This window comes from Sturnira hondurensis, unplaced genomic scaffold, assembly GCF_014824575.4.
Source record: "Sturnira hondurensis isolate 20B ecotype Veracruz unplaced genomic scaffold, ASM1482457v3 Scaffold0018525, whole genome shotgun sequence".
Taxonomy (NCBI): Eukaryota; Metazoa; Chordata; class Mammalia; order Chiroptera; family Phyllostomidae; genus Sturnira; species Sturnira hondurensis.
The window spans coordinates 5,956,210-5,983,690 of NW_028091156.1; the positions used below are offsets into that span (position 1 = coordinate 5,956,210).

At 46.7% G+C, this 27,481-nt stretch overlaps 2 protein-coding genes across 2 annotated transcripts in view; one reads left to right on the forward strand and one right to left on the reverse strand.

Annotated features, from left to right (window-relative positions):
- Positions 1 to 12,737, forward strand: part of RAB3GAP2 (RAB3 GTPase activating non-catalytic protein subunit 2) — a 52,592-nt gene extending 39,855 nt beyond the window's left edge. Inside the window, exons 27-35 of the mRNA XM_037069478.1 lie at positions 1,900 to 1,966; positions 3,684 to 3,754; positions 5,538 to 5,573; positions 6,723 to 6,797; positions 7,081 to 7,299; positions 8,094 to 8,183; positions 8,428 to 8,649; positions 9,390 to 9,548; positions 9,739 to 12,737. Of these exons, the coding sequence (XP_036925373.1) occupies positions 1,900 to 1,966; positions 3,684 to 3,754; positions 5,538 to 5,573; positions 6,723 to 6,797; positions 7,081 to 7,299; positions 8,094 to 8,183; positions 8,428 to 8,649; positions 9,390 to 9,548; positions 9,739 to 9,906 (1,107 nt within the window). The 3' untranslated portion in view covers positions 9,907 to 12,737. The remainder of the gene's footprint in view (positions 1 to 1,899; positions 1,967 to 3,683; positions 3,755 to 5,537; positions 5,574 to 6,722; positions 6,798 to 7,080; positions 7,300 to 8,093; positions 8,184 to 8,427; positions 8,650 to 9,389; positions 9,549 to 9,738) is intronic.
- A 224-nt stretch (positions 12,738 to 12,961) lies between these two features.
- The window catches only part of IARS2 (isoleucyl-tRNA synthetase 2, mitochondrial), a 32,544-nt gene continuing 18,024 nt past the window's right edge, over positions 12,962 to 27,481 (reverse strand). The window contains exons 13-23 of the mRNA XM_037069479.1: positions 26,874 to 26,976; positions 26,168 to 26,261; positions 22,701 to 22,809; positions 21,449 to 21,551; positions 20,445 to 20,570; positions 18,569 to 18,700; positions 17,610 to 17,716; positions 16,831 to 16,976; positions 16,104 to 16,294; positions 14,412 to 14,556; positions 12,962 to 13,468 (exon numbers count right to left, since the gene is read on the reverse strand). Of these exons, the coding sequence (XP_036925374.1) occupies positions 13,326 to 13,468; positions 14,412 to 14,556; positions 16,104 to 16,294; positions 16,831 to 16,976; positions 17,610 to 17,716; positions 18,569 to 18,700; positions 20,445 to 20,570; positions 21,449 to 21,551; positions 22,701 to 22,809; positions 26,168 to 26,261; positions 26,874 to 26,976 (1,399 nt within the window). The 3' untranslated portion in view covers positions 12,962 to 13,325. The remainder of the gene's footprint in view (positions 13,469 to 14,411; positions 14,557 to 16,103; positions 16,295 to 16,830; positions 16,977 to 17,609; positions 17,717 to 18,568; positions 18,701 to 20,444; positions 20,571 to 21,448; positions 21,552 to 22,700; positions 22,810 to 26,167; positions 26,262 to 26,873; positions 26,977 to 27,481) is intronic.

Genomic DNA, 27,481 nt, shown 5'->3' on the forward strand with positions numbered 1-27,481 from the left:
AGTACGGTCGTTGTCATGGTGACAGCCAGAGTACTGCTGGAGAAAAACCAGGGAGGCCAGACTGTGCACAGAGTCGGCCCCGGGGTCCTCGCTGCTCCAGCATCATCTTCTACCGGTGGTGCCTGCTCCCCACCCCCGCCTGCACGGCCTGAAGTGGTGTGGGCCTGCGTGGGGCCATCACTGGGTCTCTGAGCCTGTTCCCCACTCCCTTCCAACAATGGCGCTGACCCTTCAGGTTTGAGGCCAGGACACAATAAGACAAACACACACACACACACACACACACACACACTCCATCCCTCCTTGCTGGCACTGTCCTTCACGCAGGCCTCCTGCTCTGGCAGGCGCTGACCCTCCCCCTTGAGTTGGAATCCTCCCTTTTCTGTCCTCGGAGCAGGCTGCCCCTCTGAAGAGAGGTCTCCCCGGTGAACTCACTCACGGGAGCGCACGAAGGGTCATATGCCTCCTTGCTCAAAAAAGGTCTTTACGATGCAGCCACTTCCTTATTCAAGGGAGACATCGAAAAACTATGTGCTTTAAACAGAAGTGAGGTCTGATCAGTGAAACTGAGAACAAAAAGTGATTTGGGGACAGGGGACCTCCGGATGCCCTCAACCCCCCTCTTCAGTTGCCACCGCTGCTTCCTAATCACAGGCCTGCCACTTAAACGGAATACGTTTCCTATGTGAAAAAAGCATGTTAGGGCTTAAACGAGGATATCATAATTTCAAAAATCCGAAGGACTCCCTTCCAGGCTCTGGTCTAAGAAAGTGACATTTAACAGAAAGGCCTGTGCTGTGAGCTCTCGCTGACAAACCAGAGGCGGGTGGCGTGGCGGGCACAGCTGTGTGCGTTCCCGGCACTGCCAGGGAGCAGCTGCGGGGCCTTCGGAAACATCTGGAGCCCTTTGTCCTCCGTGTCCCTGGAAAGCAAAGGAGTGCCTGACAGTAGCTGTCTCCGAGGCTGTCGCAGTTTCTAGAGGAGGCTTGCCTGGTGCCTGACCTGGTGACTGGTGTCCTTGTCTGTTATTGTCCTTGTCCCTGTCTCTGTTATTAACACAGCTGTGTAACGTGAGATGGAATAAGCGGCCACTGTTTTTCCTTGCTCCGGTGTTTTCCTGGTGGCTGTTTATGTCCTTGCCCCACGCAGCCCCATCCCAGTTCCACTGTACACGCACAGCTTTGTGAGGCTCAGAACGCTTGTTCACTCTTGGTACAGGCACCAAGTTGTTTCGCAAAGGTCTGGAGAATTTCTGGGTAGTTGTACCTGTTAGATCTGAGTTTGAACATGTGAACTATGTTGGTTGGAAAAAGTGGACTGCAGGCGTCCCCTCTGGTGTTCCGGTTCCCCCTCGCTGCTTCCATGTTTGCTCCTCGGCACTTGTCACCGACATCCTGCGTGGTTTACTGATGTTCGCAATCTGCCCTCCCCACCCCCCACTGCAATGTAACCCCAGGGCAAGGATTTGGGTCTGTTTTGTTCACATTTTATTCCTTGTGCCTCAGACAACCCAGTGCACAGTAGGTACTCAACAAGTGTTTGTTGAGTAATGAATGAATGATATTTGCAAAGAAGTAAATCCATTGTTTTCTAATCTGTGTGAAGTTCAAGTACTTGTTGGAAAGAACGCTGCCATGATGCACAAGTCACAGGCCACTTTGACTCAGATGTCAGCACAGATGACCTAGAGGTTTCTGGAAATCAGTCATTCTGTAGGTGACATGAGTTTAAGGGAGACCATGACGTCATCTTATGAAAGATTACTTCTTATCTAATACTTCCATGTCCTTATTGCAACGTTCTTATGTAGCTTTATACAGAAATTTATGTAAGAAGTCTCCGTTGTACTTGCAACACCTGCTAAGTGATACTTTGTTTCTCTTTCTCCCCTTACGTAAGGAAGCACGTTTCTTTGTGAAGTCTATAGAGCATTTGCAGCACATCGGCAATGCGCACGTTCAGCACGGTAAGTGAGCAGGCGGTAAACCCGCACTGATTCTCTAAACCTCCAGAGAGGCACGAATCTCTAAATCCCTATCCTCTCATTTTCGTTCGATGGCCCTACCACACACACAGTACTGGCTTTCTTCACCGCGTGGAAAAAGGCTATCAGCAAAGGGAGGGGGCTGGCAGTAATTGTCACCTGTGTTCCCCGCCACCCTTCCCCCAGCTGACTGCTCTTCCTGGGTGTAAGTAAGGGGACTATAATGCGCCCATGCTTTACTCATTCCGTATTTAGTTCATGGGCAGGTACGTGAATAAGGGTGGGGTGCTGAGGGCTCTGATTAAAAAGTGAGGTAGCCAAACCACCTTGTGCTTCTGTTGATAGATGTGACTGTCCCCCATGGGCTGCTGTACCATGGGGGCTGCAGGTGTCTCCCTGAAAAGAATGTGTGACAGATGTTGTGGAAAAGTTGTAACAGGTTGCTGGTTGCATGTGACAGCTCGCCGAGTTCCCTGTAAGAATTCAGGGAGGCGTTCAGCCCTGGCGGGGGGGTCGTCTTCCTAAGTTTTGAGACTGGTGTGGGGCTGAATAGGAGGAAACATCGCCTTTATGTCCATGTGATAAATTCTAGAAAAGCTGTTTATTTCTTCTCCTGGACCGCCTTCCTGTAGGTGGCAGGAAGTCAAATTGCAGAAATTCTGAAATGTCTCATTTTACGTGAAGAGAACTTGAAAATGATTTTACTCATCTTTTTAGATTATACCTTCCTCCAAGGAAATAAGATTTGAAAGTGACTCTTTAGGGAAATCTGGCCTCTGGAGTGTTCTGTCCTTACCTATCAAACTAAGTTACCTGCTGACTTCCGGCCAGTGCTGTACCTCCTCACGTTCGAACTTGGTGCCCAGTTTGCACACCAGCTTCCAGCCCCCCACGGCCCCTGCAGGCCCCGCCACCGGACGCCGGGGCAGCTAGCTGCGTGGGTGACACCAGCTGGGTGTGTGATGCCCATTGGGTGGGTGACCCCAGCTGTGGGTGGAAGACCACATGTGTGCTTCCTGGTTCACAACTGCTTCTGAAGTTTTCATCCAAACACCATAGTTTGTTAAATGTGGAAGTATAAACCCCATTTTGCAAATATATTTTTTGTATTTTGTTTTTTCATACCTTTTTTTACCTACTACTCTCCTGGGTGGTTCTGTATGAAATAAATTAGTTAGGGGTGTTGGGTTTCTTTCCAGTGTTTGGCTATTTTGAACAAAGCTGGCCTCCACACTCTTGCTCGTGTCTTTGTACCCATCCCAGCCATGGAACCGCTGGGGGGTGTGGTAGGAGTGTGATGAGCTTTGGTTCATACTGCCGGTTTTCCAGGTCGTTTTACCGGTTTGTTATCCCGTCAGCACTGCAGGGGCATGCTCTCCAGTTGTTTGCAAATCCTCGTCAGCACTTGGTATTGTCACTTTTTAAAATTTAGTCTTCCTGTGGGTTGTGTAATATATTTGTCATTTTAATTTATCTTTCATAATGATGTTTTTTCCTATGATTATTGGCCATTTGGATGTCCTCTTGTGCAGACCACTTCTGTTTTTTGTTACAAAATAAAAGTTTTTATTAGTTTGATAAACACTACTAAGCAAACAGCCATAGAGTTTTATAACCTTAGGGAGGACAGTAATTTGTTCCACGTGATGAAAGAGAAAACACACGAGCCTTCCGTCTCCGTCTTGTCCTCCTGCCCTAGGCGTCGCTCTGATGATGTGGAACACGTTCTTGGTCAAAAGGTTTTCTGCGGCCACATACTTGATGGATAAGGTAATTTTACATTTCATGTGCTGGCTTTTGATTTGCTTCCCTTAATTGATATTAGAAAGGTTGTAAACACTGGGCCTTGCTCGTCTGTTTTGTCTTTTTTTTTTTTTTTACACATTTGACTCCTCAGTTAAATATAGTTCCCATGGCTGGCCTTCTGCTGACTTGAACAGGAGCCCAAACCCTTGACAGAGAGCCCGCCACCATGAAGGCCTGTTCTCCCATGAGATTGAGATCGGAGGCTGGTCTCAGCAAGGACTGGCACTTTGTTTTAAATTAAAAACTACAAATGTACTCTTACTCACTGAGCTTGGGGTGCAGGGCTGATCTTTTCTTGCAAAGGGGTCGATTGTAGCTCTGCTGTGGTTTTCCTCACCTATAGTGCATTGCCTGTGAGTTCTTGATCCTGTTTCTTTTTTTCTTTTCAAAGATTTCACTTATTTATTTTTAGAGAGTGAGGAAGGGAGGGACAAAGAAAGGGAGAGAAACTTCAGTGTGTGGTTGCCTCTCACGTGCCCCCTACTGGGGACCTGGCCCTCAACCCAGGCAAGTGCCCTGACTGGGACTCGAACCTGCTACCACTTAGTTCACAGGCTGGCACTCAATTCACTGAGCCACACCAGCCAGGCTCGATCCTGTTTCTTCAAAGTTGTGGTGTCATCTGAGTGCGTAATCTTTAGATTTTTATAATTTCCCCCTAATCATTATAGTTGTTTCCTGTATTTCATTCAGGAGACCTAGGAGTTGGCTACTCTCCATAAATCTTTTTTTTTTTTAGATTTTATTTATTTATCTTTAGAGGGGAAGGGAAGGAGAGAGGGAGAGAAATATCAATGTATGGTTGCCTCTGGTGTGTCCCCTGCCGGGAACTGGCCTGCAACCCAGGCATGTGCCCTGACTGGGAATCAAACCGCGATCGTGTTCCATAAATCTTTATAGAGCATTCAATATAATGTTCATATAAACAGCTTCCCCTTTTGCCATTCACATTTGGTCAATTGAATTAAATTACAGTTACAGTCTGTACACCCTGCGGAAGTAGGTTTGGGGAGGGACCGAACATGTGAGCGTATTACTGAGCTGGTGGGGCAGAAGCTGGTGGCCTGCTGGACAGGCCCCCTGGCCTCAGGCCCCGTGCCCGGGGCGAGGAGCCACCTCAGTAAAAGGTAATGAGTCAAGGGTCCTTTGTCCCAGAGTCTCTTCTTCCACTGTCACCATCTCCTGTGAACCGTCCTGTCAGGTAATGCTCCTGAGGGGCAGGACTTTTGCCTGCCACTGACCGTCGGGTGCAGCCAGCAGTGCAGTCTTATGACATACCAAAGTCAAGGCAACCAGCGGACACTTCTGAGCTGCAGGTGCAGCTCGTGCTTCAGACCGTCCCTTCTCTCCAGCCTCTTACAGTCATGCGTGTCTTGATCGGCTGGCAGGATTCTTTGCTGCTCATTGTTCACAGCCTTAAAGCCTTAAGCGTGGTTTTGAATTTTAAGGCAGCCTAGTTGTTTGATTATGGAAAGTAAGAACCAGAGTTTCGAGTTTTCTATTTTAGTAGTTCAAAAGTATTTATTTTTGAGAAGGATTATTTGTGAGCCTAGGCTGATTTTTTTCATAATATCTTTTTACATTCCACCACAAAATTATTTGCGTTATGTTATGGTTGGTTGCCATATTTATTTTTAGGTGTATTTGTAGCTTTAGAATTTTGTTACTTCTTACTTCCTGTACCATCGTGATGCCTTTTAGTTTAAATCATTCAGTAAATACACCAGTCCCTTTCTGTTTGCCTTAGGTTGGAAAATCACCAAAGGACAGGCTATGCCGAAGGGTGAGTGAATCTCCTTATCTGGGCATAGCTGTTAATCCTGTACTTGAACTAGAACCTCATTAACCACAGGGGTGAACTTTGCCTGTTACCATTTTGATAACGCATCAGAAGATAAGAAAAATGGAAAGAGAATTCCGTATTGGGGAAACGGCCGGAAAACTGCGGCCGGTGCACATTTGCCTTTGCAGGTGGTCAGATAGCGCGTTTCAGCTGGGTTCTCACCAGGCGTCCTCAACTCGGACTGTGGGCAGGGGGTGGCACGGGGCCGTGACTCTGTATTTTTGCTGCCCTTCAAATGAGAAATGTATAATGGGCCAAGCAATGTCAAATTGAAGTAGATGCATGGGTGCTGAATTTGATCTGCCTTGGTGTGATGGCCCTTCTGGAGAGTCTGAGATAACGTTCCAGTGCACAGAACTGGCTTCTGCTCAAAACCTTGACATATTGTCATTACAAATACATTAATACTGGGACATACAGACCCCGCCGTTACAGACCCTCAGTCTTGAAAAGTCTCTGTGGTTGGAGACTTCTGGTGTGGTCTTACCGCTGTAGTGCATGCATGTGCCCGTCACACACACTCAGGCTGAATCACTTAGGGGTCTGAGGGGTTTGTTGGCTGTGGGTTTAGAGAAGGTTGTAGGTGAACACAGTGGCCCCTTGGACAGGCCCTTTAAAAGGGGAGTCAACAGGCGTGATCTGCTGCCCAGAGCAGCATCTGGTATTTAGAGGGTTCGAGTTCAGAGGGCTCAGTTGGGTCCCTAAAGGACGCTCTAAGACCAGACCAGGCGGTTTTCTCAGAACTTTTCACGTCGGACCGTGATTATGTGGCTGCGACGGCCTGTCCCCTGCGAGTTCTGGGACAGTGGGCCGCAGTGGTGTGCCGCAGCCTATGGTGAATGATGACATCGTGTCTTTCCCGTGCTCCCGGGACGCTGATTTTTAAAAGTCGATAGTACCATGCTTTTTTAAAGCTTCATTTTAAAGCCAGTTAAATCTGAAGAAAGGCATTAAAATATGCTAATGCCTTGACTGTGAAATTCTTGCTTTTCTGTTCCATGTAGAGAGTCAGGATTTTTGTCCCCCCACCCCCATAGTAATGGTAAGAGTTTGGCTGCGGGAACTGAAGGTGTTCCTTTCTGCAAACAGGACGTGGGCATGAGCGACACGGCACTGACCTCTTTCCTCGGCTCCTGCCTGGATCTCCTGCAGACGCTGATGGAGGTCAGTGGGGTGTTCTCCTCCTCGATTGTCTGCGCTGTTACATATTTTAAAAAATTACTGGACTTGGGAACTACAGCTACATTTTCATTATTCATTTCAGAGTTTTGACTTCAGCCTAGAAATAGTGATGTTTCTTATTAGAATTTGATTTTTTAAAATTATAATGGGGGGTGGGGACAAGGGGAGGTTTGCCCTTTGCTACCTGTAGGCTCATTACTACGTAAGATGTCTGCAAGCCAAGACTCCTCTGATGCCGACCAGCTCTCCATTCTCATGTGTGCAGGCAGATGTGAGCAAGGACGAGATGCAGGCGCCTGCCCTGGATACCGAGGACGCTTGGCTTGCTGCCGAGGGACCAGTCTCGATCGTGGAGCTGGCCCTGGAACAGAAGCACATCCACTACCCGCTGGTGGAGCACCACTCCGTCCTCTGCTCCATCTTGTACGCGGTGATGAGGTTTGCTCTGAAGGCTGTGAGGCCGCTGTCGCTTTTTGACAGCAAGGCAAGTACCTGAGGGTTCCAGGGCCCCACGGGAGCAGGGCGCTTAGCAGGTGTGCGCAGGACAGCTGTCTCACTGTGGGGGCTCCCTGCCCCCCGTCGGAGCCCCTGGGTGCCGGGGTGGACCTGGGACGAGCCGGGACTTCCACCGCTGTTGTGTCCGCCATCTGCTTCCCAGGAACTTCAGCCCTATTTCCTGACACTCTGCGTTGGCTCCCCGGACACACATGTAGTCTCAAACAAGGTGGTTTTAAAAAGTTTGGCATTTTAAAAAGGACTGAGTGCACACTGTATATTAGTTATCTTTTACTGCGTAACAAATTATCCCCAAACTGAACTGAGGGGCTGAAACAAGAGTGTGTACCCATTTTTGTGGGCTGAGAACCCGGGTGTCTCTTGAGTCTGGAGTGAGGGTGGGGGTCAGGGTGCCCCACTTCCCTCCAGGTGCAGGAGGGAGTGTGAGTGAGCGCACAGGGCAGAGGCCGCTGTCCTTCTGCGACCTGATCTTGAAAGTGACTGGCTATCACCTCTGCCTAAGTCTTTGCTAGCAGGGCGGGGTTCACCAGCCCACACACGAGAGGAAGGGCTCCCCGGGGACCCCCTTAAAGGCTGCCCACCGACCTCTATAATGGTTAAATAAAATCCTAACGTGCTTTTGTTCAAGGAGGGGAAAAATGAGCCGTGAGATAGTCTTAAGTGGTTTTTAATCTCTCTCCTCCTCCCAGTGGTTTTTAATCTCTCTCCTCCCCCCAGTAGTAATCCATGCTGATGTTTCCTTGGTCTCTTCTTTCTCTTTAGGGGAAAAATGCATTTTTCAAAGACCTAACTTCAATACAGTTACTGCCTAGTGGAGAAATGGATCCAAACTTTATTTCTATACGACAGCAGGTAAATTAGTTACTAGGTTTTGTTTCTCGGGAAAAAAAGTAGTTAAGTAAAAATCTAGCCAGTCTTCAAAGGATGACCATTCCGGAGCATCCTTGAGAGCTGCTGTACCTGTAAGTTACGTGTTCGTTTGGATACTTAGACATTTGTGTCGGAAGAGCCCCTCGGCAGGAAAGCCAGCAGTGCAGGTGCAGTTGAAGGGGACACACTAACGGGGCATTCCTGCATCTCCCTCTCCCCTTTCAAGTTCCTGCTGAAAGTCGTCAGTGGGGCCGTCCAGGCTCAGCACTCAGGTGCAAAGGACAAGGGCACCTCAGAGGAGGCACCAGCCACTCCTTTTGGGAAAGACCAAGACTGGCCAGCTCTGGCTGTGGACTTGGCCCATCACCTTCAAGTCAGCGAGGACGTTGTGAGAAGGCATTACGTGGGGGAACTCTACAGCTATGGAGCCGACCACTTGGGAGAAGAGGTAACCACCACTCTCAGGAGAGCAACTGCGCCTGCTTGTAACGAACTTGACAGTGGGGGTCAGGAACCTGTAAAGCTGTTTGCTTTTCCTTGTTAGAACCTCTAGGCACAAAAATAGAGGAATGCTAAAATGTAAAACGCCCTGTTTAATGTTTAGTAAAGCTCCAGTGTGCCAGGCCTGTTGTCCGCAGAGGGGCCTGGGAGTCAACAAAACAGACAAAAGCTTGAAAATGACGGGCGTGCTCACACTGAATTGAAAAATTAGGTGATGGCAAAAGCTTGGAATTTAAATGCTGTTTGACTTGGGTGCTGTTTTGGTCACACAGTTGACCTCCAAACACCATGAGGGTTGGAGGAGCTGACCCCACGCAGTTGAAATCTGTGTGTAACTTCTGACTCCCCAGAACTTAACCACTTCTCGCCTAGTGTTGACCAGGAGCCTTATTGGTAACAGTTGGTTAACACCTTTTGTGTATCGTTTGTGTTATTATACATTGTATGCTCATAGTACAGTAAACTAGAGAAAAGGATGTTATTAAAACCTTAAGAGAAAATACACTTACAGCATTTACTGGAAAAATCCACCTGTAAGCACTTGGAGTCACACAGTTCAGCGTTCAGGGGTCAGCTGGGTGCGCGGCCCTGGGTCAGAGCTGAACCAGACCCTTCACGGTGGTGCCTTTCCTGGGGTCTGTCAGCCTCCTAGTTCCCACTCTACAGTGGTCCACTTCCTCCCCGCAGGCCATCCTCCAGGTTCAGGACCAAGAGGTCATGGCCTCCCAGCTGCTGATGGTGACGGGCCAGAGGCTGGCGCATGCGCTGCTCCGCGCCCAGACGCGAGAAGGCATGGAGCTGCTGGCCAGGCTGCCACCCACGCTCTGCACGTGGCTGAAGGCGATGGTGAGTGCAGTGGCGTGCGTGACCCCGGAGGTCTCTGCGTGTTTCCTTAGGGGCACAGTCAAAGGCAGCAAAGGAGGGCATTGTATCATTAGTTTCATTTACTTGGCTCTGAAGAAAAGCATTTTTGTTAGTGACAGTTATTGTTCCGGTGCATGTAAACTGACAGGTCATTCTTGTGTCCTGCTTGTAGGACCCCCAGGATCTTCAAAACACAGAAGTGCCCATTGCAGCAACAGCCAGACTAGTCCACAAAGTGATTGAGCTTCTGCCCGAAAACCACGGGCAGTACAGTCTGGCCTTACACCTCTTCGAGGCTGTGGAAGCCATACCCTTCCCTCCCTTAGGGCCCCGTCTATGACGCCGTCTCCCCCGTGGGCCTGGCACAGCGGTCAGTGCATGGTTCTTTTGTAGGGCGCCCGCTGGGCTTCATGGAGGGGGGATGTCTTTTTTTTCCTTTTGTAAAATGAATTTAAAAATATATATATAAATATATAACTTTTAAAAAGTACAGTCCTGGTTAAATTCCACTCCTTTGGTAAAATATAAACAGATATCAGTTATGCTATTAACTACTCATACAGATGTTTTACTGTTCATTTCTACTTCAGATACTTAAGTAGCTTTATTGTTGAATTTTGCTATTTAAAATTGGTTATGGTTTACGGATTATGTTCTTATTATAAGAGTCTATATTTGCTACTCAGATGTTCTTGTTCTAAGGAAATGGCAGTGTGGTCCTGTAAACACAGTCCCATCAGGGAAGTTAGAGAAACATCCTCCTGCCCCGTCCCAACCGGTGGGAAGGGGCTTCCCTCCCCACTGCCTCCCTGCCGCACGCCCCCCCGGAGCCTGGAAGCTGGCAGGTTCCTTCCCCAGAGGGTATTTGGCTGCTGTCAGAGGACAGTGACCTTGTGAAGGAATGTGCTCAAGATCATCAGTCATCAGAAGGGACATGTAATAGAACCCGTGACCTAGTACCAAAGTACCTGTCTGTACTTGCCAAAATTGTGAATCTGAGATGCGCGCAACGCACCAAAATCAGTTATAACACAAGGTAAGATTTGGTTTTTTTGCCAAGCTTCCAAGCTATATCCACATCAGGTAATTAATTGTAAAAATGTATTATCTTGTAAAACTTATGTTTTAAAAAAAGGAGCAAAGATGCTAAAACTTTTAAGTCCAACTTTATTTTTCCTACAAGTGTTTTGAAACGTCTGCTCCCGAGACTTGATAATGTCGAGTCTCTGCTCTCGGGAGCAGCACGGAGGACGCTTAGTGACGCTACAGCTGGAGCAGACCTACCTCACAGCTGGGTGGAGAGGGCAGACTGCACCTGCTTTTACACCCCACAGTGCCTGGAGCGGGACGAAGGGTGATCTGGTTAAAGCCGAATTGACCAAAGCTGGACCAAGTGCTCTGAGCTCCACAGACGCCGAGTATTCACTACGGTCCATCTCTGGAATGCAGCCATACAGTGCAATTCCTGACACCTGTCTGGGGTCACGGCGTTTGTCGTCGTGACGCGGAAGGCGGTTCCTGCGCCCCCTCGTGGGGAGCCGACTCCAGCAGTCCTACAAAGCGGAGGAGACACGGAGGAAAAAACGAGGAGATCCCAGTGCAAATTCTTTTTAGCTAAAAGGTCACATCCAAATAAGGACTTCCCTGCCTAAAACTGAGTTACTGTTAATTTAGCACAAAATAGACACGTGGGACGTCCGGGGTCTTTGGGGTGCGCCTCTTATGGAGGTGCACATGGCACAGGGCCAGCTTTTGGGCCCCTGCCGCCCACCCAGAGACGCTCACATGGTTTCCTGGGAACGTATCTGGTGTCAGATAATCTCTCATCATAGACATTCTAAAAGGTTGGTTCTGTCTGTGATTTTTTTTTTTTACATATTCGGAAAGTAATTAGAAGTTTTGAAAGGTGGTTCAAAAACGTGGAAGTATAGGCATTTTTAAAGATTAAATCCTACTTTGATTCCATGTCATTTTGTGAGGGGTACCTAATCCACATTTTAGCTAATAAAACTGGTTTAACACGGTCAGATCTGAGGATTGTGGGGAGTAAGCGAAAATAGGGCTGAGAATTGCAGCTAGTCACTGAGTCACTCCATTGAGTAGATCCGTAATCCTAAAATTTACCACTCATAGAATTTTAAATTGTAATTCTGAGTTGTAGGGTTAAGAAACAGCTAAATATTTTACTATTCTATCAAGGGCTTTTAAAATAAACCTAGAAATCCAATAGAAGAAAGACAAATAAGCAGCTCTGTGCAGGCAGACCATCAGCGGAACGATGGTGGCCGAGCTTAGTGTGCCACTTGCCTTCCTGGGCGGTCTGGAGCTGTCCCCATCGCCGAGGGCTGCCTGCCTGCAACCTGTAGCAAGGAAGGGCCACAGGTACAGGAGTCAGGTTTGATGTCCAGTGGCTCGTTCTTAAAGGGCCCGTTACACTGAGCTGCGGTTGCCGCTGGGAGGCCAGCAACCAGGGGCGATCCCCCAGACCCACACCCCCATGCCCGTTCCTCATTAGCAGCGGAGAGGCCTGGGGTGCCCCTTACACCCCACTGTCTAATGCGGAACAAAGACAAGTGTTCTGTAATCATAACTTCGACACTACAGGTGGGGTTTAGACGTGGACCCCCACGAGTCAGCATCAATGTGGATTCAGAGGAACAGCGTCAGGCTTCTAGACGCTTCCTACCTTCACAAAAGGAAAAATAAGTGGAGAAAAGACTTATTTCACCTCAGTTATAAAAATTCATCTTAGGTCATGGTAAACATTGTTACATTTAAATTGCATTCTTTAAGAAAATACAATTGCAATTTAAAATCACAGAAACCTCAGATTTAGTAACACTAAGCTTACATGGATTATAACATTCAGTTAGAAGTTGCTGTGATTCATTTAATTTTTAAGAGACAAACTTTTAAAGTACTGATAGCAACAGGGAAAGCCCTCTCACCCCAGCAGGGACGGATTTGTCGGACTTTTAAAAGTTTGATTTCTGCCGAGGAGAATTAGCTATCCCTAGAAAGATTTTAATCCAATACCGAGTTGTTTATAAAATCCTCTATTATCTAATGTAACGTACTGTAAGTAGTGAAATTCTGTATATACTGCTGTTTTCTGTGTCTGTTCACTGTTGTGAATTTATGTATATTAGTGAAATAAATTTTCAGCTTTCATCTTGTGTCCTTAACATTCATAAATGTAAGCACATATAGTTACTGTTTTTTCCCTAGGGAATAACGGGGTTAGTGGTATTTTCATTCTAATTCGACCAGACGAGCTAGCTAAGCTGAAGGGGTTGGTGGTCACGGGTAGGCGGGATGCAGTTTCCCTGGTCGCCTCCTGGACGCCTCGTTCCACTTCAGAAGCACGCTTTCATAGACGCACCAACAGCGCAAGGGATTTTCCAAAATGCCTTTATTCTTAGACATTACAGAACTTAAATAGTGCATCAGAAGGGCTTATGAAATACAAAATGCTTCCCGCTCAGCCACCGCTGACGAGCCCATCGTGGACAGAGCAGCGTCCGTCTGCGTGTATGTGTTTTTGCACGTATGTGTTTCTGCGTGTGTATGTGCACATCACGTTCATCTAGTTACAGAAAAGCTTTAGCATTCCTCCTCCTTTGACTCTCATCCTCCACCACTCACGCTCCCACTCCCGACCCGAGTCCGGGTTTCCTCCCAGTGTGGTACACAGTCCACCCAAACCGGGTCAGCACCGCTGGGTCTGCTTGGAGCTGCGGTCGGCGCCAGAGGGAGGCGCTACGTCCCACCCACAACTTCCGCACACCGGGGACAGAGTGTATCTGAAGACTCGGCCGTGTACTTCCAACAACGAGGGCATTTTTCTTTGGTGGTTGGCGAGACAATTACTTTGTATGAAGACTCTTCACGAATATCACCACCTGGGAATGAAAAACACACATGTATTTGCAGGTGCTTCTTCAGACTTTCTCCTTCCTGCCTGGGCAAGGTTACAGGACCGATGTCTGTTACATGCACAGCGGACAGCTGAGGACGCCAAGGCCCTGAGAGACGCACTGATTTCTCCCCGACTGACTGCTGCGCCCAGCTCTGCAGGGCGGGCCTTCCAGCTCATGATCCGAGCGCAGTTCTGATGAGAGTGGAGCTGGAAAGGCAGCGTCACTTAGGGAGTTTGAAAAGAGCCAAATTAGAGGACAGCGGCGGTGCCTCCACTTAAGACGTCTTGGTTTGTACACAAGGAAACAAGACTTTCTCCACTGTTTACATTCTTAGACCTCAGACTGGTACATGTGGTAAAGAAAGTGAATTCTTTTCTGGTCACTGCGCAAAAATGTTAGTCACATTTCCAAGAGCTTGTTACGCCAGGCCAGTTACCACGTGGCCCCGCGGCCAGGCCTGCCCCTTCCCGCTGGGACAAGAAGCTGCTCGGAAAGACACAGGCAGCATCACCTTCCCCGGGGCCTGTGGGCGCCCTTCTCTCCGGGCCAGCAGTGCGAATGAGTGAGGGTGACACAAACACCTATGAGAGGCATGCTTGCAAGAGGCCACTGCAGGGACAAGTTCGTACCGTTTCCCAAGACTCCTCTCAGAACAGCTAAATCACATTTTAATTCGGGGTTTCATGGTCAAAGCTGGGCTAGGGGGCAGGCCTGGGCAGTATTAGAACAGTGGGTGTCCCAGGAGAGGGTCACGGAAGCCAAACAGGAGTGAGGGCAGCTGGCAGCACACGCAATGACAACCACTTCTTCACAGGAAGGAAACCTCGTCCTCCAGCCCTGGCACTGTGTCCCCAAGATCATTGGGTGGCATGCTTCTGAGGGCCATTTCCACAGAAAGCTGCCCTCTCGCCTCCTCCCTGCGTACCTTCCAAGTTGATGAGGAAGGTCCCTGTGTGCTCGGTGGCATCTGCAGGCGTCACCTGTGGCTCCTGGGGGAGGAGACTGGTCCGCGAAGCCATCATGAGCTCGCTCAGCTGGGAGGTGCTGGAGGTCTCCTCAGATTGCAGCATCTGAAATCAGTGAGCACGTGCAAGTGACCACCTGAATTAGACTTTCCCCGTAAATTGAGGTTGTCAGCACTTAATTCTTGTACCCAGTGAGAAACCCTTTGTACCATTCCCTCCTGATATAATATTAGAACACATCAATTCTTCCTGGTTCTCAGCCTTTGAACTGAAAACTTCCAGTTGATGGTGTTTACTGAGAATATACTCTGGCAGCTCTTCCATGGCTGGATGCTAAACACCCATGATTTCTAATTGCTATGAAACACCTGCACGGTGTTTATCGATGCCCCCCTTTATAAAGGGAGGACCAGACGCAGAGAGGTGAGCCTGCCCAACTTTCTCGGCCACTCCATGGTGCAGCTGCCGCCCAGCCCTGGGCTGTCGGCTCCGAGGCCCGCATGCTCCCTGGGTCACGCCTCTGACAGTCTGTGAGGGGCTGAGATGCCACCTCTGGAGGACAGCATCTGAGCAAGGCATGGACATGTCTGAGGGACACCGAGCTAGGGTGTTTGACAGGCACTTCCACATTTTTCATTGTAATTCTGATCTTTAAGATGAGTGTGAGCTCATATAGACATTCCTTAAAAAAAAAAACTCGTGAGAAAGCAGACTCAAAGAGATTAATTTGGTTTTAACAAATGCAACTTGTAAGTGTTCGAACCAGGGCTCCATCTGACCGCTACTTAGTGTGACTCCTAAGGAAAATGTATTCCACTTTAAGGAAGTGCTTTTTCCGATACAAGCTGCATTCTTTCCAGCTTGTTGCTCAGAGCTCGTGAGGTCACAGGAACCATGACCCGCAGGGGCACCCGGTGCTGGGCTGCTCGGCCTCAGCGAGTCGCAGCCTCCGTGGTGCCATCTCCTGGCTCATCAGGTGACGGGGCTGGACCGTCCGAGTGCAAAGGTGAAAATGTTAACATACGACCGAAGTCCTGTTGTCTGATGAACAGTCTCATATCTCCTAGCTACTTCAAGCCTCCAGTCTCGATCAGTTATAATAAAAATTTAAATAGAGCTGACCCACCAAATAAGATGGTCATTTTGGGGTAGAAAATGATACCAGTGAAACGTAAAATATGTTCATGGCCAATTCTTTATAAGCATTAAAATGACAGAAAAATCTTGAGTCAGTATGTTAAGCTCTAAGCCCATCTGGCCAATCAGCCTCTAAATTCCAAGAAGAAATATTTAATGGAACTGTAGGAAAAAACAAACGGTGAATGCTTTGAGATCCCATGATAATCTACCGGGGCAAATGAATTTTTCCAGAATTTGAGAAAAGAAGTGGAAATCTGTTTTGGATTTGTTTCGAGTCTGGTCCAGAGAGACAAAATTCCCAGAAAACTACACCCTTAACACAAAACTCCCGATTTGTATGTATTCTAATACTGCTCCTAGGGACTTACGTGTCATCCAAACAGTTCTGAGGCCTTGAACTTCAATTAGAACTTAATTATACCTTCCCTGTCCCAACACGAAGATTTTTAAACAAATTTCCCATGAGACTGTTGATACAAACATCCTTTCAAAAGGCATGAACGACTGCCGACCTCAATTATCTCGAAGAGCAGCCCGGGCTCAATGACGATGGTGACCTCGTACTCGGCGGCGTTTCTGCCAGGGATGCTCCCGAGAAACGCGTCTCTCATGGCGCACGCGCTCTCCATCGCCTCCTCCAGCCCAGGCTTCTTCCAGATGGAACTTGTAGTAATCCACCCGGTACGAAAAACACTCCTGGGCTCTTAAAAATAAAAATAACCCCCCCCAGTAATTTACATGCATTCTAAACCCAGTACAAAGCTCTAACCATTAAATAGTCCCTGTGCCTGGGAAGGAAGAATTGCCATTTCAGATAATCACGGGACGAGATATTATGGAGCCGCCCTAAATGCTTCCCAAATGCTTCAAATGCATGTGAGCCTTTGAAAGTGATGCTAGTAAGTGTCTCTTCCTCCTCTTTCTAAACTTCTATAGTTTCTGATTTTCTCTAAGTTCAGTACAATTAGAGGAAAAAACTATCATAAAAATACTAAAAAGCACTCAAATATAAATATTTGAGAAAAAGTGCTTTCTCAATATGGCCCAGTTGCGAGCATCTCAGAAAGCACCCGCGGCCCCTCAAATCCACCCTCTACAAACAGGTGCGGAAGGGACCCAGGTGCATCCCCATAAACCACTCACTGCAGACGAGTAAGTGCCCCTTATATGAAGAGCACACAGTTAGGAGCTGCACCTTCATCGTCACCTTCCCATTTAGAGAAAAATCAACGTTCTTACCTTTAGCGTAAGGTATGTGCTGGAATACCTCCTCAGCCAAGTGTGGAAGAATAGGTGCAAAAGAACGAACCATTACATCCAAAATTTCAGCCAGCGCGGTCTGACAGGAGCGTCGTTTGGGGTCACTTGCGTTTTCGCAGTAAAGCCTGAACAAGAACAACGCCCTCAGCCGCTGACATCACTGTATTCTCATGGCCCTGTCTCGGGTCACGCTTATTCTTACAGTGGCTAACTGAAGGGGTCTAATCGTCTTCAAAGTAAATAAAATACTCTATCACAGACCCTCCATTGTACTTTCCCCTTTCCAGGTGTGCCCCCTGCCACCCCGCCCCCCACTTCAAAAACCTCTCGGTGGCTGAAATATCACCTTCCAGGTAATGGAGGCCAGACCACTGGATCAAAGGACAAGCAAGTTAGTTGGCTTTTAAATGTACTTCCCCCTCAAGCCTTACAAACTCCCCAAACAGGACTCTGTTCATGTCTCATTAGCAGACGTGAACACATGTTGGCTTCACTGAACGCAGTGCAGGGCACATTACTGATACCCTTTTCCCTCTCATAACCACACTGGGGCGGGATTAGCTTTACCGCTTTACGGGTAAAGAAGCAGACCGGAGGATGAGCTGCCCCAAATCGGAGAGCCAGGAAGAGGCAGGGCAAACGCAATGGGCCTTCACTCTAGAACCCACCTGGCTCACGGCCGAACGCCCAATGTCTGCTGAGCGGAACAGACACTCGGGAAATGCTTGTCAAGGGTTTCACTACTCGGCCACACATACCTGTCTTTGATTATGCTGAAATAAAAGTGAGAAAGTTCTCTGGTGTAGAAGGCTCGCAACAGCCGGACAACTCTTCCAAAATCGTACTGCTTGTATGCGTCGGTTACCTAGGGAACAAAGCCAAACACGTTTGGAAGCTGGGATAAGCAAATGGGAAGGCAAGTAGTCGTTAGCAAAACATGTTCCTTCTGAAAATACGTGTCCGAGGCAGACAAATACAAAACAGGTGATAGGCAAAGCTCCTGGGCCAGGGGGGAGGGGGTGGTGGTGGTGTGGGGAGCACGCTTCCCAAACTTGACTGCTGGTTCAAGTTCGACTGCCTTGAGAAAGCGCTGAACGTTCTGCTCTGGAAACTATAGGAGGGCGTGCGTCAAAGGAAAGGATGTGGTTCTGAGTGGCGACACCACACATTTAAAAGCGGCAAAGAGTGCAGGTCACCACTGTTGCCTCATTTATGCCTGGAAAAGTGAAACTGGCCAAAAATCTGCACGCCCGCCTCTTGACTTACGGGTACATGGGAGCAACCGCACTTCCAATTTCTGAGTAACACAAGTGATCTGTGTTTGTATATAAGTGATGAGACATCTTACAAGACACAGAAATACTCATTTATTTCCAGACTTTGAGGAGTATATCTGCAGGTAAGTAAGGTACACCTCTATTCCTTCCAGGCTGGAAAAATACTCGGTAATAGAGCTGATCTTGAGTGAAAATGTGGTCTGAGAAATCTGGGCCTATTGTTTGCATGAGATAATTCTCTCGTCTTCTGAGAAACTGGGAAAGAAATCATCAGACTTTAAACCTCAGGTCAACCTGGGAACACGTGGAATTTATCAGGGCTGTGTAGTTAAGTTTGTCCCTAACCTTCTGGTAAGGTTGTTCCATGTGCATGCACATCCCATTTTGACCTGGAACCGTGCTGGTCTCTCCCTTCCCAAAGCTCACTGCTTCCCACTTACCTTGCCTGCTAGGTCCTGCAGTAAATGCAGCAGGTATTGGTCTACGACATACATCTTGTTAACAGGGATGGCATCTGTCTCTGGGTTAAAATCAGCCACATTTCCCAAAAGAAAGCGGAGTGTATTCCTGAGCTATTGGGAAGGAAGAAAACAGAAACAAAAACAGGCAGTCAAAACCAATTTCCGTAAGTTCTACTGAAAAGCTATGTTATTTCTCTACAGTTATCCAATTCATGTTCCTTTCTGAATGGGATACTTTTAAAATAGCATTCCTAAAGGAGACTACAAATGTGAAACAAGGAAACAAAATGCAATTCATTTTAACAGCCCAGGTGAAGAAACAACCCCTGGACTTTACACATAAAGAACTTTCATTCCATTTCTTTCTAACCGTAGGGCAGTCACCTTTCAGCAACCCAGTTTGCTCACCTGTGTAGGTGCAAAGGACAAACGGAATAAATGTGAGAGGTTGCTGAGTACATAAAAGGCATATAAAATTGCCAAATACAATAGCATAAACCATAAAACATAAGAAATCTTAAAAGTACACAAAGCCAGTATTTCACATAGTAAATGCTTAGTTATGCAGTGTTTTTCTTCTCTCCAGTCCTCACAGATACAGAACAGACACTAAAGTTAACTTTCTAAAAAAATAATCGACAGTGCAGTAGACATTCCTTAAGTATCTGCATTTATCTGTTATTATTGATATGTAACAAATATGGCATCAAAACCTCCTTATGAAAGTGAGTGCCAACGTATAGGGCATGTTTGATTTTCATGCACAGAATAAATCTGGTTCAGAATGCTTTTCAGCTGGTGCACAGAGAACCCCAAATACCTGAAGGCGAGTCCATGGGCCCGAATCACCGAAGAACTCGGTCTCTGGGAAGCACTACTAATGCACTAATGCTCGCAGTCAATTTCGTGCCCAGGATTTTGCAAGAGCAGCTCCCTGACTTGGAAAAGCACTGCGTCTTACGGTCAACCTTAGTGCCCTGGGAAGGGACCTGACTGCTTTGTGCCTGGCAGGTCATCGTTCTCCATTCGACATGAGGCCTTTCCAAGTGAATGGAGGAGCTGCTGGCACCTCAAGACTTTCCTTCTTTTCCCATAAAACTCTAGGAGGTGTTACGGGGGCAGGGAAGGGCACAAAATCTTTACCTGGCTCAGTCATGACCATGTGTGTTTATTTTTTAAAATATTTTATTCATTTATTTTTAGAGAGGGAAAGGAGGAAGAGAGGGAGAGAAACATCAGTGTGTGGTTGCCACTCAATTGCTCCCCACTGGGGACCTGGCCTGCAACCCAGGCATGTGCCCTAGACAGGGAATCGAAGCGGCGACCCTTTGGTTTGCAGGTTCACACTCAATCCACTGAGCCACGCCAGCCAGGGTGACCATGTGTTTTTTACATGAGAGGAAATAATTTCTCTAAAGTTCATGTCTAGACAAGAGTTCAGTTAACGAAGAAATAAGCTGCTCTGCTGATCAGGGCCTTGTGTAAACACACGGTAACACGGGAGAGCGGTTCTGAGTGAGTTCAATCATACCAGTCGCATGGTCTCAGCAGATTCTGTTTTTGTTTATAATATTAAAGTGTCTGTTGGCAAAACATGGGTGGACTTTCCAATAAAATGCAGCTTCCACAGAATGTGTATAATTCCATATATGCTCTTTATATAATAGAAATATAGAAAGTATATAAAGTTATTACTACTACTGATTTTTAAACGCATAATATGGGATATTTTTAAACGCTCACGTGTAGAACTCACTTTCATTCAGTTTTGTACGGCCAAACAAAATGCGCCCCTTCTTTCAAAACCGTGGCTCAGTGAACTTCTCACCCAGAAACAGGAAGGACAGGGACTGACCTTGCTAATATCATCTCTGGCCGCACTGAGTGCGGATGAACTGACCGTCACTTCAGTGAAGACGTTGGACTCGGCCACCCACCAGCGGAGGACGTCCGCGCCGTAAGGAGGTTCTCTGCTTTGATCCTTTTCGATGAGGGAAAAAACCCCAGACATACATACAAATGAATGGCTTTCAGTGCCAATGAGGTGAACGAATCTCTCAGGTAGTCCCACTCAAACACGTGTGAGCACAATGTGAGCTTCAAAAACCGCTCGCGTTGTAATGAAATGGGGGCTACAACCTCGGAGTTCAGGCTGCATCTAAGAAAAGAACACTGAGGACAAAGCAGGCGCTGCAACCCCACGCGACCCCCAGCCTCCTCCCTGGTCACACCTGTGCGTCTCTCACCGCTGCTGCTCAGACACACAGCAGCGCTCTGACGACTGGGGGTGGCGGGGACGGTGCTGCCCTTCCCTTCAACATCCCCTAGCAACTCTGTACACAGAGACATGGCCACTGGACATGAGGAGGGCGGGAAAACACCAAGGGAGTAACAGGTAAGTGGTGTCTTCGCTCAAAAGAGCTCCAAAATAACCCAAATTGTCAGCAACCCCAGATCTGATGTTCATTAAGAACATGCTTTAAAGTATATAATTTCCAAGAATGATGAAACATGCATTTAGAAGTTGCCATCTCTTTTTTTTCTCATACCATTTCCACTCACATGTAAAATGAGAGTTTACAGCTCAAGTGAAAAAAGTACCCCCTTTTTTGGTGCAGGACCTACCTAGAGATTCAGACCTGAAACAAGTCACAAGGGCCACCCACAACCCCAGCCCTTCCCTTTCCCGTCAAAATCAAGCATTATCTAAGAGTCAAATTTAAGACATGCTAAGGCACCTGCTAGTTGTATAAAAGACGCTTGGTTTTTTTAAACAGAGAAGTAATTATATTAAGGGTTTCAGCTGCCAACTTAAAGAGGCTCAAGACCAAACAAACTGAGCTTTCGGGAACCACCTACTTGACCTCCGTTGATGACAGTGTCGGGGTTGACGACATTCCCAAGGGACTTGGACATCTTTTCTCCCTTCTCCCCAAGGGTGAATCCATGAACGACCACTGTCCTGCGAAGGCAAATCGGTGAGTATGGTGACACCGTCATTAGGGTCTTTCCAAAGGTGGCTTAAAGGGGTGTCTTGGTTTGATGCAAAAATAGGATTTTTCTTGATCGATTATGTATAAAAGCTCTTCTTGAAAGTCTAATTTTAGCAGCTTTCTACTTATAAGCAGAAACATTTTTGATGTTTGCAATCACTGAAGTATCTCCTGAACATACACTGGTTCTGATGATCAAAACTAACTAGGAAAGCATATGTCTTAAAAAGAGCAGATTATCACCTCAAATTATCTTCAAAACGACAATTCAAGAGAAACGCATCTGCTGTTCTGTTGGCTTATAAAAGCCCATTATAAGGCCCTGGCTGGTGTAGCTCAGTGGATTGAGCACAGGCCTGTGAACCAGAGGACCGCGGTTCAATTCCCAGTCAGGGCACATGCCTGGGTTGCAGGCCAGTTCCCTGCAGGCCAACTCCCAGCAGGGGATGCACAAAAGGCAACCATACATTGATGTTTCTCTCCCTCTCTCCTTCCCATCTAAAGATAAATAAATAAATAAAATCTTTAAAAAAAAAAAGCCCATTATACAAGAAACGAACATTTCTATTGTTCTGGAATGGGCTTTCATTGTAAGACAGCAAAACTCTTGAGCTCTTTTAAGAAGCTTCCAGATTAGAACCTCTATCCACATATGTGCATAAGGAAAAGCAACTACCTATGCCCAAGAGCCCCAAATTGAACAAAATTCGCTAAAGGGATGTTTCAGTTCCCTCGCCAATTCAGGATATTCCGAATACAAGGACACTGCGCCCACAGGCTGTCTTCGGTGAACCCCAAAAGCCCTCGTTGGCATCCCTCTGAGCCGAGTCCAACCAGGTCTGAGGGTCTGGCCCTCCTCAGGTTCCCCACTTCAGTGGTCAGTGCTGACTTCCTCTTCTCGGGGTTATGACCTGTCTCGGGACAAGCCTTTTCTGTGTGGTTACCTCTTCTCTCTCTCTCTCTCTCTCTCTTTCACTTCAAACTCCCAGGAGACCATAGGCTGATAAAAGGCGGCGATGGCCCGTACACACTACTCAGCCCAGGGCCCCCGCACTGGCAAGTGCCCAGTGGACGTGCTCAGGGTGTGCTGTCTGGGGTAGCTCAGGTACGATACTCACTTAAAAGGGGCCTTTTTCCTCGCTGCCACGCTTGTTAGCAAGGAGGACTGAAACCAACCACCCAGCTGGTCTTTTCCTTCCAAGTACAAATCTGCTGTCTGGTCCGTACCTTGAAAGTAAGTAATAACAAAGGCAGACATATAATTAAACTAGGAAAACAGAAAGGAACATGTATTAAAGTACAAAAAGGGTAAAAGCAATTACATTACTTCATGCGCCAGGCTGTACCCAGTGGGTAGATTGCATTCACCGGAGCTGTTACGCGCACGGGCAATTTATCAATCAAGATAAAGAAAATAAACCTTGGAGTATGAACTGCCAAACCATAGGTAATTGTAGTACTATCTAAATGAGGGTTCAACTCATAATGATCAATATCAGTATCATCAGTTAACTATTTCATGAGAACAAACTACTGTTTTTATCAATTTGACAAGTACTTGCTGAGGATCCGTAACTCTGCATGTGAACTCACTGGATTTGCAGAGCTCTCTCTGTGGGGCGGGTGCTGTCACTTCCCCCTTTTATACCCAAGGAACGTGGGCCCTCAGAGGGTTTACTGCTTGTCCAAGGTTACACAGATAAGCAACAGGAGATACGACTGTGAGCCTAGACAGTCTGGAGGGCATGTGCTTAACCGAGAAGTGAAACCAGGACACCATGTCTTTATAAAGGGCAAGTTACTAACTTCTAATTTGACAATGGCCCAGTCAAAGGATGGGCAAAGTATAAAAGAGCCACGTGCGCCAGGGGCTGGGGCGGGAGGTGGATGGGATGAACGGCGTAGCACAAGGGTTTTTAGGGCAGTGAGAATGCTCTGTGACGAAGGACACCTGTCTCTGTATATCTCTTCAAACCCCCAGCATGTACAACACTGAAAGTGACCCTAGTGTCCACTGTGGGCTTTGGGTGATTATCATGGGTTGGCGTAGGTTCAGCAGCTCTCACAACTGGATGGGCCATCTGGTGTGGGGTGCTGAGCGGGCGGTTGTGGGGGAGAGGGGACAAAGGCTACGGGAACTCTGGAACTCTGCTCGCCACTCTACTTTGTGACGTACCTAAAACCGCTTTCCAAAATAAAGTCTATTTAAAATACAAAAGTAATTCGTAGCTTTATTTGTAAGAAGTCACCACATTAATGAATGCCTTTGCTCAATGTTTAGAGAATGTTTTAGAAATACAGGGATGATGTATTATTACCTACATGTGATCCAATTAAAAATGCTTTCTTTCAGAAATTTCCAAGTGTCAATTTCTTAAGTTCTGCTGAACTTGAACAACGAAACATGTACTTGACCTGGCATTAAAATTCATAAGCCAAGTCTCTTTCGCCACTAGAAAATCAGTTAGCAAAAATTAAAACTGGGTATGTATGCTATATAATCATCAAATTCATCTCATTAAATAATGGTAGATACTGACGAAGGCTGGTAGCTAAAAGGAAGCTCAACATCAAGTTGATTGTATTTTTCAATAAATACTCTCAAGGAAGTAGACAGACATAGACATGAAATTTCATATTGGACTTGATACAAACCATTTGACAAAGAAGTACAATAAACCTTCTCAAGAAAGTAGGTGACTTCTGGTGGTTTTTTTTTGGTTGTTTTTTTTAAGGCAAATCACCTCCACTTTATGACTTCTTAAACTATGAATTCATCTAGTATCTTGACTCCCACTTGTTACTGCCTATCTTTTGAAGTTTTTTTTTTAATCACAAAGGAATAACAGGGAGGTAAATAGAATAAAATGCTAGCTGGTTAACCTAATTTTTATTGATTATTTACTTTTTTGAGAAGGAAGATGAGATCTGAGCGAAAAGCAGAAACTACAGCCTAACATCGGGCTCACACGTGATCTATAAAGGTCGTTTACAAATTGACAGCTCCTGTGCGTGCAACGTGCATCTTTAAACCACAGATTAATTTTATTTCCTTGATTAACCACCTAAACATGGCAGGAAAGGGAAGGAAGGTTTGCTGACCAGTGCACTCTTACCACCAACTTCCTTTAGTGAGTGTTTCTGCCACAAACGGTCATTTGAACACACCGCGAACTATGCAGAGAAACTGCTGCACAGGCTGCTCTCAGCACCATGGACAGTGGCACGGGGCCCTTAAGGGCCCTTTTGGGTCTTCCACCCCGTCCGTGGCTCCAACTCGCAAACGCTGCACTTGGGGATGCAAGGCCACTTCGGAAATTAAAAAGCAGCAATGCCAGTAGCCGCAATTCCCGCCGTGGCCGAAGCAGCTAACGAGCCCTGAAATATCCTGTGCAAGCGGATTCACATAATGGCGACTCCTGAAACCCAGGACGCTGTCCCAGATGGGGCAGCAGGTAACTCTTTTTCCTGCTTACATCACAATGCTATGGAACGTACCCACCTTCTGTCATGCTATTTGCCTACATTTTCAATGTAGTTTAGGAAAACAAAGTACCTAAACTGGCAATATTTTCTCTTAAATATGGTGAAACTTATGAAATAATAATTCTGAAAACTACTACGTAAAAATTTATTAGTATATAACCTAACTTTGGACATTATTATTATGTGTATTTTAGCTATAATATAAAGTCAACATGGATTTACTTGCATTCTACTTTACAAACTTCCTAAGCCGAAAGAAAGTCCTAAATGAAAGAATGTATTTGCCTACAGCAACCACGCTGCTCTCCTCTCCCGAATGACGTGTGGGACCAGTACGCCTCAGCTAAAACTTGAGGACAGTCCCTTTCAATCCCACCAACCATGGCCTCTGTGCACACAAGCTACTTTTCCCACACCCCCTTGCTCCAGAAAGAAAAAGGGATCTCTTGGGCCAAAGGTGGCCCTCAGGAGCAGTGCAGGACCTGCTGTTGTGACTGTGGCTTCCCTGGCACCTCGTCCCCGACTTGACCCGCGTGGTGACGACCAGCCATGTGCTTCACTTTAACTTTCCACTCAGTATCCTCAAGGGCATTTCTTCTGCAGACTCGCCCTAACTATGATGAGTATAAAGTTAGTCAGTTGCTTGTAGGGCGGGTGGGGACAGGGATGGCGGAGAAGCACAGTAGTGGAGAAGAAAGAGAACTGAAAATCAGGGCGCTTGAGCCCTCGAGTCTGACCGAGGTTCTGTGCCCATCACCTCATCTGCCTCTAATGAGTCTCAATCTCTCCTCTGAAAAACGATGGGGTCGGACCACTTGGGTGATGTCCAAACTGTTCACAGAACTGGTGCCGTGGGGCTGTCGGGAGGGCAAAAACACCCTTTTTTATCCATCTTATTTGGAAATTTCACTTGGAAAACAGAAAGTGTACAGATCTTTAGATTCAATGATCTCCAAGGATCCTTCCAGATCTAAAATTACATTAGAGCAGAGCTCCCAAAGAAAGCAAAAAGAACTGTGGGTTATAGATTTCTTCTACGCAATGTTTACCTATTCTCAAAGCCACCTGATGGGTACACAAACTATTACTTAAAGATTACCTGGGAGGACGTAAGACCAGGAAGTTCCACTGTCAAACCAGATGTCCAAAATATCCCGGCCTGGCACAAACTCCAAGGCATTAGCACCACCAGCCTAGTAAGATAATGGAAAATCATTTCTACTGTACTAAAAAATACCCCCAAACCTCAAAAGAAGATGAAACACTGAGAACCATTAAACTCACATTTTAAATTTAAAACATTTAAAAATACATCACAATTTCATTAACTGACTCATTTGCACATAAAAATGACTATGAACCCCTAACTTACACATTTATTAATGCAAATACAAACTTTTTTTTATTTTTTGCTTTTGTTTTCATTTTCTTGAAATTATTCCCCAGTTTGGATTTTCAGTGTATGGTGCCATCGGTCACCTCTAATTCACATCCTGCCAAGTCCTGATGTCCCTATGTTAGGCAGTGTTCTCTCAGTTATAGCTACGTAACCACATCAGTTAAAACTTTGGCCCTCGATGAGATAAATAACCGTCACACGCTACGGCTACATTAAGCACTAAGCTTCTCTAGCTAAACAAAAACACCTGCTCTCAAAGGGCACTGCGTTCTCATTCCTAGTGAATAAACTCAGTCACTTTACGTGATAGTGTACCTACATTTTTGGCTCCCAAGGACCCCTTCTGTGGTTAAGTCCTGCAGCGCACACAAGGCATTGCAAGCATGCATCACAAACCGAACCTCACCTGAGCTAGGACTTCCTTAGGGAGAAGCTGCTCCGGGGGCAGAGTCCACCAGACGTCACTGCCGTGCTGCTCCACGAGCTGAGCGACGTGCTCAATGGTCTGGCTGTGTTAGGGGGACAGGACAGAGTTGTGCACTTCACTACTGTGATTACTGCCAAACATTCTAAAATTAAAAAAGAGGAACTTCTCTTCCTGCCCACAGCAGATGTTCCTGTCTTCCCCCCCCAAACTTCAGTGGCACGCTCTTCAACTGCTACTTGGCTGTCATCCGAATTCAATATAAATGATATCAGTATTAACGGTATCTAAGAAATAAAATTAAGTCATATGTGTTCCTTACAAGAAGAAGAAAGACTTCTCCTAATATCTCTATTTCAGTTACTCGTTTCCCTATTTCTATCCAGCCATTTTCTATTCAAGTACCTACGTTCAAAACCTCGTAACTACCCCCAATTTCTGCCCCAAATAAAGCAACACACTCTGCCACTTCCACCTTTGGATTATTACTCAGACTTGTCACCTCACTGACACTGAATTAGTGCAGCCTCACGGACTCAATCCTACTGTAGCTTGACGCAGTGGTTGGACTTTTCCCCATTTCTCATCCC